This window comes from Oryctolagus cuniculus, chromosome 20 (genome assembly GCF_051225735.1).
Source record: "Oryctolagus cuniculus isolate XC-2025 breed Fujian yellow rabbit chromosome 20, ASM5122573v1, whole genome shotgun sequence".
NCBI lineage: Eukaryota > Metazoa > Chordata > Mammalia > Lagomorpha > Leporidae > Oryctolagus > Oryctolagus cuniculus.
In genome coordinates, this window is record NC_142886.1 from 26,261,512 (window position 1) to 26,275,513 (window position 14,002).

General features: G+C 43.9%; 1 protein-coding gene across 25 annotated transcripts in view; it reads left to right on the forward strand.

Moving 5' to 3' along the window:
- Positions 1–14,002, forward strand: part of TTLL5 (tubulin tyrosine ligase like 5) — a 278,203-nt gene that overhangs the window by 73,816 nt on the left and 190,385 nt on the right. For 10 of the 25 annotated variants that reach the window (XM_017349414.4, XM_008272017.5, XM_008272023.5 and 7 more), the window contains 5 exons: positions 842–903; positions 2,054–2,148; positions 4,270–4,311; positions 12,114–12,227; positions 12,446–12,537. The exons of 1 other annotated variant lie outside the window; for it this stretch is intronic. In XM_017349414.4, coding sequence (XP_017204903.2) covers positions 842–903; positions 2,054–2,148; positions 4,270–4,311; positions 12,114–12,227; positions 12,446–12,537 — 405 coding nt within the window. Of the gene's footprint in view, positions 1–841; positions 904–2,053; positions 2,149–4,269; positions 4,312–12,113; positions 12,228–12,445; positions 12,543–14,002 lie in introns of those variants that run through there. 14 more of the 25 variants (XM_070065290.2, XM_089322397.1, XM_008272020.5 and 11 more) reach the window with 3 other exon arrangements.

Below are 14,002 nucleotides of genomic sequence, written 5' to 3' on the forward strand. Positions count from 1 at the left end.
GCCAAGTAATCCAATAAAGACAGATTGACTGCTCCGTGGAGTGGGAGTCTGGCTTGAGCTCGCCAGGCTGTTGCCGAGCTGGATGGTACAGATGCTCCAGGTGTCAGCCTCTCGCTGATTGTCCAGTGAGAACATTGTATGGTGGTGGAGATGCCCAGAGTGGTGCCAGCACATCTGGTGTGTGGCGGAAGCATAACACCAAGGCCAGCATGGCAGTCACTGCCCCGGGGAGGCCTCTCACTTTGGGGCCATGTTTTTTCTGTTGCCATGTAGGTTCTTGCTGTAATATCTGATGAGATTTTGGTATGCTGATTTTTTTTTCCTGCCCTTTTGCAAGCCTAAGAAGATTGATTTAGAACAGAAAATGAAGACTTGAAAGAAGCACAAAAAGGCCAAAGTTTCTTCTGTCGCATGTGAATGTGATTCAACTATTGCAGCAGTGAAAACCAATTTGAGTGATGGGCACACTCATAAAACAGCATACTAAAAGTCTGAGCCCTAAAGTCCGCAGTGATAATGAAGCAATATTCTTGACTTGTGCAAAATTTGAATTGCACAAGACCTTCTGGAGCAAAAAGATTGCATGTCAGGGAATTGGTGCCTTGGTGCTTGCCTCACGGAAGGCACATTTAACCTTGGGCTTTTCTTTCTGGTATTTTTGCTCAGACGACTACTACTACTACTACTATTTTTTTTTTTTCCCATGGATTTGATGTGCTTTATGTGTTGCTTCTCATTGACATTTGTAAACTTTGCTATACTGGGACCCATTAGAAGATAGATAGCTATTCTGTTAACCTACAGAATTATCAATTGCTCTTTTCTTTCTCTGTTCTGTTAGCGATGCGCCTTTGGACCTAAAGATTAAAGCCAGTATGATTTCAGATATGTTCACTGTCGTAGGTGAGTAGTGGTGCTTTCTGAACTGGACTCATATAAAAAATTAACCAGAGCTTCCATTGTGTCAGGCTCCATAGATACTGCCAACTGGCAGTTCTTAAGCCACGCTGAATGTTTTGTACTAAAAAATTATATTTTCAGGGAAGTGTTTATATGTTTCTACTCCCCTGGCTCCATGCTGTCCTGAGGCTGAACCACAGCTAAAGCAGAGACCTGAGGCATAGGAATTATGAGCTGAGGAAGAGAATTAAGCAAAGGTCTTGAGAAAGTATATTTTACTCCGAGCTGGGAAAGTGAAACCCGCTGAAGAAGCCTTGTTACAAAGGAGCCTGGCTGTATTTCTGCTCGACAGTCTCTTCTGGGCTCAGTGTGATCCCTTCTGTATAGTTACAACCAAAGCAGCCCAAAGAAGAAGTCCCATTTTAAGTAGATAAGCCAAAACTTTGAAATAGAGATGGGTGGTCAGGTGGGTTATGTTGTGGGCTTGTTGTGATTTTTTTTAATTACTCTAAAAAGACATAATAAAATGCATTTGAGATGAACTGATCCTTGATGTACCAGAAAATGCTGTAAGACTGAGCTAATCCCTTCTTCTTAGGAATCTGCTTTTTAGGAAGTAAGTGGAATTAGCTGACGACCAGTTTCTTAAACTATTGATAATCAACGAAGCGCATTTTGACAACGTTGCTGATAGATCCCGCTGAGCAGTTCTGGAAGTAGATCACATAACACAAAGACTGCTCGCTCACTCTTGGAGTCTCCTGGAACAAACAGTGTTCTGCCAGTCATTTACCAGGAAGCCACTGTGAAATAATTTGTTGTTATTAACAGCCATGTATTTTGAAATGATGATTTGTGCATTTACTCTGGAGTTCATCAGAAATCTACATCTCTTTCTCAGCCAGAGTCACATTTCAGCTGCCCACAGCAAGGCTGACTTATCTGCACATTTTCCTTTCTTGTTCTCTCTCGTTATGGTGGTCAGAGTTCAAGTAGAGTGTGTGTGAGAGCGTCGTGCAGAATTCCCTAAAGAATAGATCTCTGTAATATCCCAGACAATGAAACTGAGTTTTTACGCCCAGTGGAAAGATGCAGCCAGCCCTGCTGACTTCTTAGAAACTGGCAGGCCTTAACGTTGCCCATTCCCATTCAGGGTTTGTGTGTCAAGATCCTGCCCAGCGGGCAACGACCCGGCCAATTTATCCCACCTTTGAGTCTTCCAGGCGAAACCCTTTCCAGAAACCTCAGGTAAGCGAATCCAGCAGCATCGAGCCCAGAGCAGGCCGGCTGGGAAGTGCAGCTGATGGACGGGAGGCACGGGAGGGAGGTGCAGCAGCTTGCCCGTGAGGGTGCGCAGAGCAGGGCCGAGGGGCCGGCTGGACGGGAGGCCGTGCCGCCCTCAGTGCTTCCCCGCTTTGTCTTTTCTCTTGGCTTCTTTTTCATTACTATTATTTCCTTTCCTTTTTCCTTTCTCTTTTTCAGAATCACCCTTTTTTCTCATAAACACAGCATAGAGAGCCTTATAATTCTTACTCGTTACTGCATTCGTTTTGATCTTCAGATTAGTTTTCCGAAGAAGATGCTCCATCATAATAGCGTCCCCTCGACAAGCAGCCCTCCTGGAAAGAACTCTCAGTGATGGGAGTTACTGACGGGGGCTACACGAGACGAATGCCTAAGAAACGTGTGCGTGTCTGAACCAGCATTCGAGCAAGGCTTGCCCCAGTGTTTGTGTGTGCTGCATTTGCTGTTGTTCCGGTTGAACCAATCAGCCAGTGCTTCTCTCTGCTCATTCCAGCATCTCATCAGCCCCTGCCTCTTTTGCCCTACTGATTTCCACCTCTGTGTCTTTGCGTTAAGAGCTCTGCCTCCCTCCTCTGGTCCTCTCTGGTTCCATTGCCTCGTCTGCTCAGAGGTTTTAGAGCACCTTTCTTATGAAGTGCTCCCCACTCTTCATGGCCTTTCCTTTCCATGTCAGCATCATTTACTTGTCCTGTGTTGCATTGTTTGGCATCACTGATTTATTGCCTTAGGTGGCCCAGCCCCCTCTGCTGGATTGTAAGCTCTTTGGAGGCAGGAATAGCTTCTTCTGCCCCTCCTTCTTTTTCCCTTTCTTCTCCTCGGCCCTTTTCCTCCCACTCCTCTTCCATCTCTTGCTGATCTTATTTAGATCTCACTGTTTCTATCTGCCAAGTCATATACTATCATTTATTCAGGTAACTTTCCTTTAGCACAGGGTTTTCAAACTCAGGTGCCTACCAGCCTGCAGGTAGGAAATGCGAAGGAGTAAATAGGGGCAGAAATAATCGAGTTAACAGTGATGTGTGGGTAGCCTGGAGAGAGCCTGCCTCACCTCAGAGGGGCGCCCGTCTGACTGAAGTGCTCTGGCTGACCGCAGCCGTGCCTGCGTGTGGACCAGGCATGGTGAGGGAAATCAGCAATCTGACTTTTAAATATTGGCAACTAGTTCATTAAAGAAAAAAAAAACACACTTTGCAGGCCAAACCTGACACGTCTTTGAGCTAGATGAACTCTGTGCCCTGCTCCAGGGTGATTCTGGTGTAGTGCTGGGATGTGGAGCAGGGTGTACAGTATTTTAAGGGGTATTATCCTGGATTAGAAATAAGCCCAAGCAAGAAGGCTATGCTTGATCAGTACTTCATCACAGATCAAAGAGTTTCCTTTAATTTTTAATCAGAAAAAGTAGGGGATTAGCCTAGGTGTACCCGGAAAGCATAATTCAGGCAACCACATCCCTTCACAGATCGTTTACTGTGGTGTCTGTGGCAAGAGCTGCAGAATCATGTAGGAAGGATTGTGACTACTGCTGTGTAGCTGTAACACAGCTTCGCCAGGTTTCGCTTTGGGAGGGAGCTATATGCCGATCTTGGATGAATTGATCTCTTTTCTTGGCTTGCCTGTCAGCTTCTGTTGGCAACACTGCAAACTGTGGAGAATCTCTTCAGTGTTTGTTTAGCTAGTGGATAGGTAATGGCATGACTTCATCTGTAAGCAACCTGCAGGACACTTAAATAAAGGCTGAAGGAACCGGAGATGAGTTATGTGTGCTGTGTGCAATACGCTTGTCAGGTGAGCTGGTTAAGCTTAGGATCTTCAGTAGCTGGCGGAAGGACTGCGCTCAGCAGTGGCAAGCTGAGTGCGGAGTACACATGGCGTTAGGGGGAAGCAGTGCAAGGAATCATAGTGAATGCTCTGAACCCCCAGCCACAAAATGTAGGGCTCTTGCTCTTGGTCTGTGCTTCAAAATGACATATTTGGTTTCCTTTTTTGCATTATTGATATGGGAGATGGAAAAGATAGGCATGTTAGGAGAAGGTAAGGCTTTATTCCATTTTCTGTCTTTTATAGCGTCCAGTATCTGCACAGTTTCAGTCATCAAACGCCAAGCAGGTAAGTTGTGGATCATTTGGGGATTTCATTCAATTTCTGTTTCCGTTCCTCAAATGAAAAACCTTTCAGCTTCAGTCATTCTTGGTACATATTTCATACACCTGTTTTTTGCAGTTTGATAACAAAAATAGAATAAATGAAAAATAAATACAGTCAGGTCTTCTTGGATGTACAATAGAAAATAGAAGAACTTACAAATCCTCTTTCTGGTAGTGATTCTGCTGTGGTAGAGGCAGCTGAACTTAAGTGATGAATAGGCTTGGAGGCATCCTTCAGTTGGACTGAAATATCCCGTAAAGGAAACTAGACAGTCCATAAGTGAATTCCGTTATGTTCACACATCTTAGGAGACATGATGTTGTTAGCAGCTTCACATTGGAAACTTTTTCACATTGGGTGTTGTGCTTTGTTTGAGTTGGGACATAAATAGTGTCTCAAATGCTACCTTTTTAAAAAATTTTTTTAAAGGTTTATTTTTATTTATTTGAAAGGCAGAGTTAGAGAGAGAGAGAGAAAGATCACCCACTGGTTCACTCCCCAAATGGCCTCAATGGCCAGGACTTGGCTGAGTCAAAGCCAAGTGCCTCTTCCAGGTCTCCCACTTGGGTGGCAGAGGCCTAAGCACTGGGATGCCTTCCCAGGAAGGATCAGCAGGCAGCTGGATTGGAAGTGGAGCAGCCAGGAATTGAACCAGCACTCATGTGGGATTGAACCGCACTCTGCTGGCATGGCTGCTGCTTCAGTTGCTACCTTTAGAGATAATGTCTTTCTGAATGATCAGCATTTGCTCTCTTATTGTTCTTGCTGGGCTTCATTTTTGCCTGCATATATTTTTTTTTTAACGGACATCTTTTGAAAGTAATAGCTTTGCAGTAGGGGTTGTGTTCCTGCTATTTGATGCTTTAGTACGAGGGCTGTAGATGTTCTCATATGTAAGTGTGTCACTGCAGCTATTAGTTATTTAGCAAATAGTTCCATTGTGTTTATTTTGGCATTTTTACTCTGTGATGCAATTTGTGGTAAGCTTGAAAGCTTAATTGTAACTTTCCTAGCTACTGTTTATGATAAAGTGATTTTTATGGTTTACATGAAACCATGAAATGACAAAAAGACATATTACTGGATGCTTTGTTTAGTATTTGGTAACTGGGTAATGTGGCTCCATAACATGAGTTTTGGTGTTCAGTTGGTAGAATTCCAAACTCTGTAACAGCATAGTTTTACATTTAGTAAGTATCTGCCTGTGCTAACTGCTATCTGGCAAAAAGCAAAGCAAAACAAAGCTGTTGACTTCAAAGAGCTTTTAGTCTGCGTATCCCTTCAGCCTGCCGACTTAAGGAGAGTACGGAAGTTCTCATCTGTGGTTTTCTCTGAGTTTGACTCCAAAGAAGCATCTCTGATACGCAGTTTTAGTCTTTATTTCCTTTTATCCATTTTACTTCCATTACATCTAGCTGTGTTGAGTTGCCCTCTCTGCAGTTACATTGTTGAATACTGCTTGTGTTACACAAAGCCCTTCTGGCTTTACTCAGCCAGCTTTGTCATTTCGACCTGGATTCAAAATCAGGTTCTGCCAAAGCTTAGCTGTTAGACCTTGGTCAAGTTCATGTGCCTTCCTGAGGCTTAGTTGCCCTGCTGAAAAGTGGGAATAGTGCTGCATTCACGCTTAGAAAGAACAAGTAAAACAGAGGTGAAGCGTTTTGGATGGTTCTGGACACACAGTTTACACTCAGAACCTTTAGTCCCTGGCACGATTTTGAGTCTTATTTTCCTTTTTCCATTGTCAGTATCTGGCCTTATTTTGATACTCATCTATAGTCATATGTTTCACATTTGCTGTCATCCACAAGTGCTGTTTTATTGATTTGTTGCGTTTTTTGGTTGGTGCCGTCTTCCAGAATTAATGAAGATTCCAGATAATGCTTAAATCAGTACCTATTCTGAAAATTACTTGCTAGCTCCATTCACTGCTGTACATCTTATCTTGTAGTTACATCTTTTAACTGTTTCCAGTTTTTGTCAGTGTTTTATATTCATTATACTGGTACTAACCAATGGTTGGAAATATTATTTGGAATAAAAAAAATCCAAAGATACTGAGTACATTTGTTATAGTCTCTATTTTGTAATTTTGTCCTAAAAGTCAAACTTCTTCTGAAGCATGTTTTAAAATAAGCAAAGCAATCTCCATACTACTGTTCGTCGTGTGGATTTTTCCCTTTCAACATTTGTTCCATCGTTCCACATGGGAGTCGAGTGAGGCTCCCCAGCAGTGGTCAGCAGGGGCGCCTCCCTGCATTTGCTGCTTTCTAACCCTCTGGCACCTCCTTAGTTCTTTCTGACTTTTCAAACCTTTTAACTGGGCTTTGTGAATTGTTTGGTTTTGTTTTTAAAGCCAGTTCCCTTAATAAAAAGGTGCAATTCTCTCACACTTGCTAACTGAGGATCATTCCAGATTTTCAGATGTTGCATATCTTTTTTTTTTTTTTTTTATTGTAACAAAAGCTCACTAAATTTATTCTATCCCCCTCCTGCTGCCTAAAATTTCAGAGTTTGCCTCTGGTTATTGTCATGTTCAGTTTTTCTCTTAGAAGCCACTATTTTTTTTAAAGATTTATTTTATTTATTTGAAAGAGTTACAGAGAGGTAGAAACAGAGAGAGAGATCTTTCATCCACTGGTTCACTCCCCAGATGGCCGCAACGGCTGGAGCTGTGCCGATCCGAAGCCAGGAGCCATGAGCCAGGAACTTCCTCCAGGTCACCCATGCGGGTGCAGGGGCCCAAGCACTTGGGCCATCTTCTACTGCTTTCCCAGGCCATAGCAGAGAGCTGGATCGGAAGTGGAGCAGCCAGGACTCGGACTGGTGCCCATATCGGATGCCGATGCCGCGGGCCATTGCTTTAACCCGCTGCGCCACAGCCCCAGCCCCAGAAGGCACGGTTTGTCTTGTAGTCACCTGTATTTGCTGATAGGAAGTGGTTTCTATTTTAGTTCCTTTGAGAGCGTTAATTCATTTTGCTTTTTAAAATAGATTTTACTCTTTATTTTGTAGATAACAAGATGCATCACATGCAAATTTGAGTTACCTTGAGTTTCTTTGCTTTTAATGAAGAATTCCAAGTTTTGTAAAACCGCATTGGGAAATTTTGGTTCTTTACGTGTCATTCTCTGTTAAAAAGATTTTATTTTTTGCTCATCAATTATGATGTCTTTAAGGATCTATCATCTTTTTTCATATTCTACCTTTTGTCAAGTTCTTCTCATTACTGGTATTTACCAGCTGTCTTTAAGCCAAGAAGATTTTTTCTGAATCAACACTGGCTTCTTTTTGCTTTGAGTGGGGACAGGTGGTTCCTTGTCTCAGTAAGTTCACATTTCTCAAAATCAGTTCTTCCTTTGTAATAATGATTAGACATAAATGTTTCCTTTTTATTTTATTTGAAATGCAGAGTCACAGAAAGAAAAAGACAGATATATGTAGAGAGATCTTCCATCCTCTGGTTCACCCCCCAAATGGCCACAATGGCCAGGGCTGGACCAGGCTGAAACTAGGAGTCAGGAGCTTCTTTTAGGTCTCCCATATGGGAGTCCGTGGGCCATCTTACACTGCTGCTTTCCCAGGTGCATTCACCAGGAGCTGGATTGAAAGTGGAGCAGCTGAGATTTGAACTGGTACTGATATGGGATGTTGGCATTGCAGCTGGCAGCTTAACCCACTATGCCACAACGCCACCCCTAAAGATTTCTTTTCTAGGCAGGTTTCTGAGCCGTAAGTTGCATTTCTTTTTTTAATTTTTTTTTTAATTTTTATTTTTTTGACAGACAGAGTGGACAGTGAGAGAGACAGAGAGAAAGGTCTTCCTTTGCCGTCCTCCACTGCACTCCCTGGCCACAGCAGAGAGCTGGCCTGGAAGAGGGGCACCGGGACAGAATCCAGCGCCCTGACTGGGACTAGAACCCGGTGTGCCGGCGCTGCAGGTGGAGGATTAGCCTATTGAGCCACGGTGCTGGCTTGCATTTCTGATATTAGACATCTTCATGGCAGAATTCTTACGTGGGTAGTAAGAAGGCAGTTGAAAATGTGTCTGATGCTTCAAATTCTACATCATCTGCCAGAGGCAGTCATTCTCCTTCAGTTCAGAATAGCTTTTTTTGGTTTGTTTCTTTGTTTAAAAATATAAAACAAGGTTACACATTTTTAAAAATTTTTATTTATTTTATTTTTTTTATTTTTATTTTTTTTGACAGGCAGAGTGGACAGTGAGAGAGAGAGACAGAGAGAAAGGTCTTCCTTTGCCGTTGGTTCACCCTCCAATGGCCGCCGCGGCCGGCGCACTGTGGCCGGCGCACCGCGCTGATCCGATGGCAGGAGCCAGGAGCCAGGTGCTTTTCCTGGTCTCCCATGGGGTACAGGGCCAAAGCACCTGGGCCATCCTCCACTGCACTCCCTGGCCACAGCAGAGGGCTGGCCTGGAAGAGGGGCAACCGGGACAGAATCCGGCGCCCCGACCGGGACTAGAACCCGGTGTGCCAGCACCGCAAGGCGGAGGATTAGCCTAGTGAGCCGCGGCGCCGGCCTAAATTTTTATTTTAATTTATTTGAAATAGAGATAAGGAGAGACAGACTCCTCAAATGGCCTCAGTAGCCAGGGCTGGGCCAGGCTGAAGCTAGGAGCTTCATCCAGGTCTCCTATGTGGGTGCAGGGGCCTAGGCACTTGGGTCGTCCTCTGCTGCCTTCCTAGGTACATCAGCATGAAGCTGGATCCGAGGTGGAGCAGCCAGGACATGAGCCAGCATTCATATTGGATGCCAGCATCACAGGCAGCAGCTTAACCCACTACGCCACAGCACTGGCCCTGAGCCTTATTTTCATAGTGTGTTCAGTCAATCTGTGGGAACTTTGCCCAAAGTCAAAATCAAGGAATGTCTTCAGTTGGACTGTTTTGCCTTTATTTTTGATAGTCCTAAAGACTTTCAGACCAACCTGATTCCTTTTGTTTTCTCCATGTTTTTCATCCCCAAGTGTATCTCCTTGGAATTCATAAACATTTCCCCCCTTTCTTATCTTTCTTCTCTCCTTTTCTCTTTCTCTGCATTTTCTCTCACTTCTGTCTCTAATTCAGGTCTCAGCCCTCCCTTTCTCATACCTCTCAAATACCCCAGCCAGAAGCGCAGCCCCCTCTTCCCACATGTGCCTCTCACCCATAGCAGTGCTCATTCATGCACACAGGAGCTCAGGCTGCAGTTGCAGGCTATAACAAAGGAGTGGCTGGCTGTCAGTGTGTATGGAGACAATTCTTTGAAAGTAATTGACAGAGCAGCCTAAGAGATTTTGGGTGCTGTAGGTGAGTATTGTAGCGGAAGGGCACCAAGATCATTATCTCAGTTTCTGGAAACCAGGAATATTAAAACCAACTGAAAAAAATTTGGCAGGACCATTAGATGTCATTCAGTAGTGATCTGACCCCCCCCCCCCCATGTTCTAAAAAATAAACTTATACATTCCTTAAAGTTATTCTAATAAGTAATTATTTCTTAAAATATTTTAAATAAAGACTGTCAAGACTTTCAGGTAGCATTCTTTCTATTCATAAATGCTGAATAAGTAAAAATATTTGTTTTTATTATAATATTTAGGTGAATGCTTATTTCTTGCTATCTCCTTACTTAATTTGAGCTTACTCTACAGTATCCTTGAATAGCATCAGGCAAGAAGGCTGTTGGACTCTTGGCGAGCAGGTGTATGATCTGATCGGACCTATGCTGTTGTGTGTGACCTGGTTAAATAATTTTGGGCAAGCAATCAGTAGTATGTGATTAGGAGAAAATCCTCAAACCATCCATTTAATATTTTGAGTTCTCCAAATTTTGTACTCAGTAAGCATTCACACTTTAATGCTTTTTTAGAATTATTATTTATAGTGGTTTCCCTCTTAAATCATGACCTTTTCCCGTATATTCCCCTCTCATTCCAGCAGGTATATTTAATGTATTCCCAAGAGCCTGAAAGAAAAAAAAATAATTTCACAGATCCTTCTGCCAAGTTTAATTCAATTCTTGACACAGTTGAGCTGCATGTCAGGATATGCATTCACCTATTTGTTCAACAAATAATAATTATTGTTTTTCCATTGTTAAGTTGTATGCTTTTTTTAAAGATTGATTTATTTTTTGAAAGAGTTACAGAAAGAGGGAAAGACAGAGAGAGAGGTCTTCCATCTGCTGGTTCACTCCCCAGATGGCTGCAGCGATTGGAGCTGGACCAGGCTGAAGCCAGGTACTGGAGCTTCATCCAGGTCTTCCACATGGGTTGCAGGAGCTCAAGCACTTGGGCCATCTTCTGCTGCTTTTCTCGGGCTATTAGCAGGGAGCTGGATCAGAAGTGGAGCAGCCGGGACAGGAACCAGTGCCCACATGGAATGTTGGCATTGCAGCTGGCAGTTTACCCACTGCTGCACAATGTTGGCCCCAACAAATAATTTATTGATCTACTCTGTGCCAAGTACTGCTCTAGATGTTGAAGATTCCACAGAAAAGCTAAACACACAAAAGACCCTACTTTCACAAGTTGCTTCCCTCTGTTGCTTTCATAGTTTTTCTTCATGTAGGTATCTCATTATGGAGTTGCCTGCCTGAAAGTCTATGGTGATGATAACTCCCATGCTAGCATTGATGATTAGTTTGTAGCGGTCTGACTTGTGTCCCAAGGTAAAGCCACTTATGGCTTTTTGTATGCATGGGTGTATTAATGTGTTCAGGCTGCCATAGCAAAGTACTAGTGACTGGGTAGCTTAAGCACAGAAGTTTACCTCTCACAGTTCCGGAGTCTGGGAAGTCCACGATGCAGCTACCAGCAAAGGAAGTTTCATTCTGAGGCCTCTTCTCTTGCAAGGTGGCCACCTTCCTGGTTGAAAATTATTTCTAGAAATCTAGAAAGACAGTTGTACCTGTAGTTCTTGAATTATTTGTTTTTTTTTTTTTTCTTGGCAGATTTTTTTGTCTTATCAGTCCCTTCATCTTCTTGTAGAAGTGTGTGATCATGCTTCATGCTCCCTTCCTGTGGCTCAGCTCATGTAATATCAAAACCCTGTAGTACTCGTGTACTCAGATGACACCTCTGGCCAGCATTCAGAAGCGGAAGTGGCCCGGATCACTTCTGGGCTCCGTGATGAGCGTGGCCCGCGTGGCTGCCTCCTTGGCGTACCAGGGCAGTCATCCTTGTCCCAGGTGTCTTGAGGTCCAGCAGCTGTCAGTGTTTCCTAGGCTGGAGCCTTTCCGTGTCAGTTCTCTTCTGTGTCTGACTCTGATCTCAATGTTTCCTCTCCCATGTCCTGACACGTCCCACAGCCCAGCTGTTCATCAGTGGCCCAAGATCATTCCTCGGTTTTGTGCCTTTTGTCTCAATTCTCCTAACTGTCCTTCCCAGTTCTGAAAAGAATATACTGGAACCAATAAATTTAATTTCTATGGAGGCTATTTTCAGTTTGTTTTTCCATATTCTTGAAATACTGGTTGTATGCTAAAACCAGATAGGAAGGAGTAGGTACTGGCTCATTTTTTTCTGCTTGCTTCTCTCTCAACCTGCTGTGTTTTCCCACTGTTTTTTTCTTCTTGCTTTTGAGTTTACTCACTGTCATCTGTTTCCCAGTGTTCCAGGCTAAGAGATGAATTTCAGAAGTTGGGCTATGGATGTGAGTTTATGACCAGTAGGAAAGACACAGATGTTGAGGGGAATGAGGTAAGGTGATGCAAGCTGGTTTGCTTTTAGATTTTGTTTGTTTTCATTTCCTTCTCCTTAGCGTTCCCGTCCACTCTCTGCCAGTGATGCAGAAATGAAAAACCTCGTGGGCTCAGCCCGGGAGAAGGTGCCGGGGAAGTTAGGTGGTTCTGTGCTTGGCCTGTCAATGGAGGAGGTAAAGAGACCGTGTTTCAGGGCTTTGTGGTTAAACCCGGGGCTCCGGACACGTGAGCGAGTGAGTCTTGGTGTTCACGTCCAACTCACCTCACCAGGAAAAGAGAGAGCTTAATGAGGGGAAAGTTTATTCTCTGGAAACAGCATCTTAAATGGAATTCATTGGGATTTCAGTTTTCAAAGGAGGCATTCATTTTATTTTCTGTCTCTTCTATCTAGATCAAAGTTTTACGGAGGGTGAAGGAAGAGAATGATCGGAGAGGTGGATTTATTCGCATATTTCCTACATCTGAGACGTGGGAAATATATGGGTGAGGTGACTATATTTTTTTCTATACATATATGAAAGTCTGTACCTCAGGCCCAAGGATCATCCAGATGAGTTGTGACACACTGCGTCACCACTCCCCATGTGGTGCCTTCCTTACTCTGTTTATTTATGTGTATTGTGGTGGATATTACCCAGCCCAAGAACTAGACCATGAACAACAGTTTAATCTACTGTGTATTATTTCTCCCTGTTTTAATTATTTTTACTTTATTGTTTTAAAAAAAGATTTATTTAGGCCGGTGCCACGGCTCACTATGCTAATCCTCTGCCTGCAGCGCTGGCACCCCGGGTTCTAGTCCTGGTTGGGGTGCCAGATTCTGTCCTGGTTGCACCTCTTCTAGGCTAGCTCTCTGCTGTGGCCTGGGAGGGCAGTGGAGGATGGCCCAAGTGCTTGGGCCCTGCACCTGCATGGGAGACCAGGAGAAGCACCTGGCTCCTGGCTTCGGATCGGCACAGCACTGGCCGTAGTGGCCATTTGGGGGGTGAACCAATGGAAGGAAGACCTTTCTCTCTCTCTCCCTCTCTCTTTCTCTCTCTCTCTCTGTCTAACTCTGTCAAAAAAAAAAAAAAAAAAAGGATTTGTTTGAAAGGCAGAGTGACAGAGAGAGGTCTTCCATCTGCTGGTTCACTCCCCAGATGCCTGCAATGGCTGGAGTTGGGCCAGGCCAAAGCCAGGAGCTAGGAGCTTCTTCTGGATCTCCCACACGGGCGCAGGGGCCAAAGGGCTTGGGCCTTCTCCCACTGCTTTCCCAGGCAATAGTAGAGAGCTGGACCGGAAGTCGAGCAGCTGGGACTCGGACCAGTGTCCAGATGGGATGCTGACACTGCAGGCGGCAGCTTCACCTGGTACACCACAGTGCTCCCTGTTTTTAAATCCATTGCCAGCCTCCTAACTAGTCCCTCAGTCAAGGGTTACACACTGTCTTGCATTGTGTGTTTATCATTACTTTGATTTGAAAATTTGTTTTGTCATCTGTATTTGTGCCTAAAAATATATTCTTTTTAATCATTACATATAATAAAATGCATCCATTTTGAATGTATAGTTTAATGATTTACATAAACACCAGTTTAACCACTGCCACCCCACAGTCAAGATCGAGCCTGTTCCTGTGACTTCTGTAAGTCCCTTCGTGCCCCTGCTGTCCCCCTCCCTGCCTCCGCATCGTGACAGTGGGCCTCAGACGTCAGCTGATCTGCTTTCTGTCATGGTAGCTTTTCTAGAACTTCATATGAATGGAGCCATACAGTACTACTCATTCATGTCTGGATTTTTTTAGTCTGGCTTAGTATTTTGGAGAGTTATCTATGTTATTGTGTAAAGTGATATTTCATTTCTTGTTATTCCTATGTTTTATTTCATCATGCAAATATAGCAATGGGACACTTGAATTATTTCTAGTTTTCAGCTGCTGTTAAGAAAGCTGCCCTGAACATTTGTGTGC